General features: G+C 38.7%; 1 protein-coding gene across 1 annotated transcript; it reads right to left on the reverse strand.

Annotated features, from left to right (window-relative positions):
* Positions 1 to 1,040: 1,040 nt before the first annotated feature.
* LOC311493197 (uncharacterized protein) lies at positions 1,041 to 3,824 on the reverse strand. The gene is made up of 4 exons (XM_084551758.1): positions 3,448 to 3,824; positions 3,046 to 3,171; positions 2,505 to 2,558; positions 1,041 to 2,382 (listed from the first exon to the last, which is right to left on the reverse strand). The coding sequence occupies exons 2-4, from the start codon at positions 3,154 to 3,156 to the stop codon at positions 2,095 to 2,097; spliced, it is 453 nt and encodes a 150-aa protein (XP_084407884.1). The 5' UTR covers positions 3,157 to 3,171; positions 3,448 to 3,824; the 3' UTR covers positions 1,041 to 2,094.
* Positions 3,825 to 6,540: the final 2,716 nt, after the last annotated feature.

Below are 6,540 nucleotides of genomic sequence, written 5' to 3' on the forward strand. Positions count from 1 at the left end.
TCCATTGCTGCAATTTTCACCTCCAATTCTTGTGAACAGCACAAGAAATAAAAAGCCTAAAGGAAGAGAGAAAAAAAAATTGGGTCGCATCTATGCATCAATGTGTGATTGTTAAGCTCAGGTTCTTGTACCATAATGATAGTAATGCCTTATCCCTTTGAACTTAAAACAGCACATTGTTTGTCAAAGGAATGAAATGACCAGAGAGCCAAACTACAAACAGTTTGTGACAGGACCGTTGTTTTCTGTTTTCTCCACAGTGAAGAGTAGTAAGAGAAGGGGCCCATTTTTTATTTTCCTGAAAGAGTACATATATGGCTGTGTGTACACACACACACCTTAAAATAGCCTGTTAACTTAATAACACAAGTACAAAAACTAATGAAATAACAAACATTTTATGGATAGGCCCTATAGCAGGGAGATGGATGATTTTAGTGTTCAACACTAAAAATTGCAAATTAGACTATTTTTCTCAAAAATGAAACCCTAATATTGACAATTTCATGATTATATTTTGTAATGGTTGTGAGATTAAATAATGTGGTTATAATGGGAGTCAATGGGACATTTTTGTCTGCTAATGACTCAAGAGGGTCGTAAATTTGAAATCTGTTGCCACACAAAAACTAATAGCCTCCCAACATAAGCTTAACAGAAAATAACTTTTATTTTTCCTTCGTTAATACACAGGATACAATGTTACAATCCCTTGTGCCAAGATCCCAGGCAAAACATGTTTAGAGGCCTGTCCAACTGAAAAAACAAACAAACAAACAAACAAGGGTTGAAGTTCTTGAACTCCATATTGCTATCTGATGGACATTTGTACCTTTGACTGTCTGAAGGGTTATTAAACAACAACAGCTTCTTGAGCAAAGACTTGGTGAGAGCCCTTTCCTTGTTTTGTGTGTGGTTCAGTTCATCCTCCTTCCTGTTACTTTTGAACACTTTATTACCTCAGTGTTCCATGTGTCTCTACTGCCATCTAGTTGTCAATAATTCTGTACTTTTACAATTATTGAGAAAATTCTCTTTACGTGGTGTTAAGTGTTTGGATATAAAAAAGTCCAGCAACACTTGAAGTATATGGAACAACTTTATTAAACCTTCACCAGAGTCACCAACAAACACACTGCAAACAACATTTAAAATCATCTATGAGGTGAAAAAATGTTCTATTAAATTACAGCAACCAGTCGTATAGACGTACATATACAGATGAGCCAATGAGACACCTGCAGGGTGGAGAAGATGTAGGCTGGGGATGTTGTCAATGATTAAAAACAAGATTGTATGAACGCACAAGAGCTAAAAAAAATAGTACAAATGATTAAAAACATCAATACAAACATGCAGTTTAAAACATCTTATATAACTACTCCACCATAGTCTGACATGCACCTCTCCAGACATGTTACTACATATATACACAGAATTCAGCCTGTCCCAACACTATAAGACGGAGACAGAGTGTTTAAAGGGTTTCCTTTTGTTTGAACGAGAACGCATGATGCAAACACGTATTCTTCTCAGTATCTTCTCAGATAAATGTTTTATGAGAATTAAGGTCATTATATTTGTTAGATGTTAGTTGTTTCCATAAATTCATAGCAGGTGAAACAGTAGTAGTGTAAAGGAAGTAAGTAAAGGAGCTTCTCTGTTTCAAACGACAGCGATGTTAACTCACCAACCTGGCATTGACTCTACAGAAAACAAAAGATTATCACAATGTAAGAAGGTTAAACACAAACATTTTATTTGATTTTTATTCATTAACATCACAAGCATAGTAGGATAGTAATGTAGGCTACAATGTATGTGACAGTACTTTAATGCGTTTATATCATCTTGAAGAAACACTTTTATTATCCTTGTTATTACTATTATTACCCACAAATCATTGCCAATATATCAGAATATTTCACATCCCTATCAATAATATGTCCTTCTCCAACATTTTATGTCAAACAACTGAAAGAAGTTTATGAGTTAAAGGCCGCTTCCAGAAACATTATGATGAAGCTGCACCAATAGAAAGAGCAAGTTAAAGAGCCAACAGATGCAGACAGAGGGATTAACTGACATGGATGTTTACAATTCATCACGCTGCTCCTCAAGGAATTTGATTAATTTTGCCTGTTCTCTCAACTCTTTTTCAAGGTCATCTATTTCTCTACCAAGCTCCTCTTTCTTTTTGTCTTGATAAGCTTTCAGATCCTCTAAGTAAATCTTAGTGGCCTCCAGATATGCGTCCATTGAGGGAAAGTCTTCAGGCAGTCCTTCCATAGCCTTCTTCTGCTGTTCTGTGACAGTGTCCAAGGTGCTCATTAGTTTCCTACTTTCTTTTGAAATGGTGTCCATCTTTGACTTGTAGTCAGCCTGAAGAGGAAAATATTAAATTGTTTATGCCATGGCGCACACACTCAGTTTACCATTTGTTACCTTCACTAAATGTAATCAGAGGCATTTTATCTAAGGAAGTGAGTGACATTCAAACTGACCTTCAGTGTGTTCAGTTTTTGTAGTGATATCTCATGATTTTCCTTGATCTTTTCCTAAAAAATACATGGTACAACATGACCTGTAGTTATACAGTATGACAACAGCTGTAATACAGTGAACATTTAACCAACTGGACATGAAGAAAGTATTCAACTTTAAATTTGCTTGTGATGGGTTATGTGATGCACACAAAATGCATGGCCACATTTTATGTAATATTGGTTTATTTTATTGTGCAAATAGTATTTCTGTAAGACAAATATTCAAGAAATTAGCCATAATACCCTTTTATTGTCTCTTGGTAGAAATACAAGACTTCTTTCTAATAAACTGAGTGTTTCAGTTCTGCCAGCAGGAGGCAGTGTGGTGATTTCCTTCTCCCAAGGACTCTCATTGATTTCTCAATCTGCTGAGGGAAGCTGCACTTAACGGAAGCAGTTGTCGCCTGTCTCATTCTTTCTCCTGTTTTTACAGTAATCTTATCTGGTTTCTATAGTCTGGGACATAGCTTTCTATACAGGAAGGTTAAACTATGATTACCAGGTCAGTCTGGGAACTGGCAAAGCCGACCAGACTCAGAAGGCTGAAGATGAGGAAGAGGCCTTTGGAGGTCCACCCTTTGCTCCTGGCCAGGTTTGCTGCTGCCATCATGATTCTGATTAAAACCTATCAAACACCAACACATAATTGAAAAGGAGATGCTCACACTGCAAAAGCACCTGCAACATTTTGACTTATGTCCTGTAGAATGAAAGTTATTATCAGAAACAGAATCAGAATCAGCTTTAATGGCCAAGTATGAACACATACAAGGAATTTGACTCCGGCAACTTTTTCTCTCTAGTACAGAAGCAACTTAAATAAGTGAAATGAAATAAAATAAAATAAAATAAAATGAAATAAAATAAAATAAATCTCAATCTGTATGTCTCTGTATCTTACCTGTGAGGCGAATCAAAGATGATCAATGAAAGAAGGAAGAGATGACACATGTGGGGTGAAAAAAGGAATCACCACTCTTGAAGTGAGGATCTCAAAGTCAGCGTTTCTTTATTCAAGCAGTGCACTGAATCTCACACAACACAAGGTTATGGGAGAGGAGCTCCCAGAACAGAAGAATGAAACAGTATTTATACACAATGCTAGATTATCTTCAGTACACGTCATACTGCCTAGCAACAAACATGTTATCTATTCCACGAAAGGAGGGAGTAGCTTCAGGTGGCACCAGGGCCTCAGGCCTCCTGAACTCTCCTTGAACTAACTTTCTACAAAACAAGGCAGATAACTGTACATGAATATAACCTGTTTGCTAAATCTAGTACCTGAACCCAATATTTTTCTATCATTTCCCCCCCGTTTATACTTTTTCACACAATTGTATAACATACTTAAAAAGAAAAATATTTCAATCTGGGATTACATGATTAAATGGATTGTATTAGTAAAAAGAAAACATACATAGGGAGCAAGTTGCAACGTTTCCATCTGTTAATCAGTCAATACCACTTCTCTCGATTTACAGCATCAACGTCATTTAGAATCCTTCTTTTGCAACTCACTTTAGACCACGTCCTGGCAGATGTTCTTTTCATTTAACCTCAAAAGCTGTTCCTGATACCTGTTCTCCCGGAGCATAACATCTCCTACCATTCGTCCAATTATTGTTTTGATACATGGTATGAAGCAATACATGACATATTGTTATGGACGCTATATAAATAAAATTGAATTGAATTGAACAAGGAAGAAAACAAGAAATTGCATCACTGGAGTAAGAAGTTTAAAAAATATGTACCATGGGCCAGTTGTAAACCACGAGTCATTAGTCTTAAAATCTCTATTAACAGCATCACGTAGTGAGGTTACATTAGCAATCGCCTGTTGAATCACTCCTCCATCCTCATCATTGTCAGGTACATAAGTGCAGCAGGAAGTACCAATAAGGACACAAACCCCTCCCGTAGAGGCAGTAAGGTGGTCAAGCACAATGTGGTTCTGGAGTGTTATGGTCGGAGGCCCTTCAGTTCCTGCATTCTGAGCCTCAAAAATAGATAATGTGGCATTCACAAACCCAGAGAATAAGTAGTTCATAGTCTTCATTCTAAGCATAAGCTTCCCCACGCCTAGAGATGGAAACAAAGATAAAACCACCTCCCTCCAGCAGTCTACAGCTTATGGTCTTGAGCAGGCCTGGCCAACCCGCGGCTCCCGAGCCGCATGCGGCTCTTTGCCCGGTTTCATGCGGCTCTTACGTTCATGTCGAATTTTGTGTTTCGACGTGTCCCTTGAAAATTACAAATCTGTATCCTCTACGGCACTGAATCAGTTGTAATAACACAGTTGGCCACTAGATGGCGCCTCTAATGCAGACGCCGCCTCGTACACGCTTCCACCGGGTCTTCTCTACCAGAGAAGAAGACGTTGAGCCGTGGCTAAGAGCGGAGGAAAGGGAAAGCTTGATCGAGAAAATCGTGTGTTTCAGGTGAAAGAAGATTATCTGTTCACTTAATGTAAAGGCAAACCTATGTGCTTAGTCTGTTTGGAGACGCTATCTGCCATGAAAACTTTCAATTTAAGTCTCCGCTACAACACGTTCCACAAATTAAACACGAGAAGTATACTGAAGCTGCAAGGGCTGCTATCTAGCGGACCTCAAATCAAAAGTACGCAAACAACAGCGGCTTTTTACCAGTGCCCACTGCTGGTAGTGGTGAGGTAGAGTGGGTATACAGGGACAATGTTAAACTCTTTCTTGGTGTAAAAATGCACAAATTTATAATTAAAAAAAAAATCATAATAACTGGTTATTTTTTGTTTGCTTCAATAAACACACACACATATACATATATATATATATATATATATATATATATATATATATATACTGTACATATATATATACACATATACATAATCTAAATACACACACAAACATATTTAAAATGGAAGTTTTATCATATCTGGTTAGGTGCGCTTATGTGGCCCTGTGGTAGTGTCGATGAAAAATTGTGGCCCCCTCCATTATTTAGGTTGTCCATCCCTGGTGTGGGCCTACCAAGTTTGCCCTCAAAATGGCAGGGAAAAAATGCAAACAGCGAAATGACAGTGGTCTTACTTCTGTGGGAGTAAATTTTTGTCATTATCATGTTGATGTGTGACATTTACAGTAAATCTGGCTCTTTGCAGTAACACAGTAAAAATTGTGGCTCTTAGCCTCTGACTGGTTGGCCACCCCTGGTCTTGAGGAACATCTGTTCCCCAAACTGAGTCATGTCTTTGAAAGGACCGTTTCTTCTGATACCTCTCGTCCAAATGAGGCTCTGCTGAGATAATGTAAGAATGGTCAGAGGGCAAAACAGGGGCACAAAGACCCAGCCAGCTTGGAGGAAGGTTAAGATAGATGTTATAACCACAGAACCACATCAAATCTGTCCGGGGGTAAGTGCCCATAACATCTGGAACAGTGTAGTATGGAGCACAGCTGCTGCCGTCAACGTTCTGTATGTCATTCAGAGTGTTGTTATTTTGGTATTGGGTACACGGAGTGAGAATGTTGGTATTTGTCCTAAATATTCAGGATTAAGGCCTAGAATAAAACCTTGAGTGTAACACGTAAATCAGATCACCGGTGTAAGGTGAACAGGTCCAAATACAGGCTTTCTGTCTCTTTCATCTGCTACTTTCAGTTTTGAAAACCCCAGACTAGAACTTTTCCTAGGTGCTGGTAAATTTGCTCTGGTTGACTTAAGGACGGTCTGATTTAACAATACAGCATTCCCTTACCACTATACCTCAGGGATCGTTGATTTCTTCACCGGGTTTGAGACGAACGTGCCTACAGCAACAGTCCCCCTTTGTAGCCCGTTCCCCACTGAGGTGTTGGGTCGGAAAGCTGCAGGAACCACTTCAGCCGCTGTTAGGTGGCACTCTTTTGCAGTAGCACGGTGTATGGGCCTTCCCATCTAGGCTCAGACCACTTTTTCCTCCTGAACACCTTGATGAGTGTCGTGGAAAAATACTAATTGCTGACTG

Source organism: Chelon labrosus (assembly GCF_963514085.1).
Source record: "Chelon labrosus genome assembly, chromosome: 1".
In the NCBI taxonomy this organism is placed as follows: domain Eukaryota; kingdom Metazoa; phylum Chordata; class Actinopteri; order Mugiliformes; family Mugilidae; genus Chelon; species Chelon labrosus.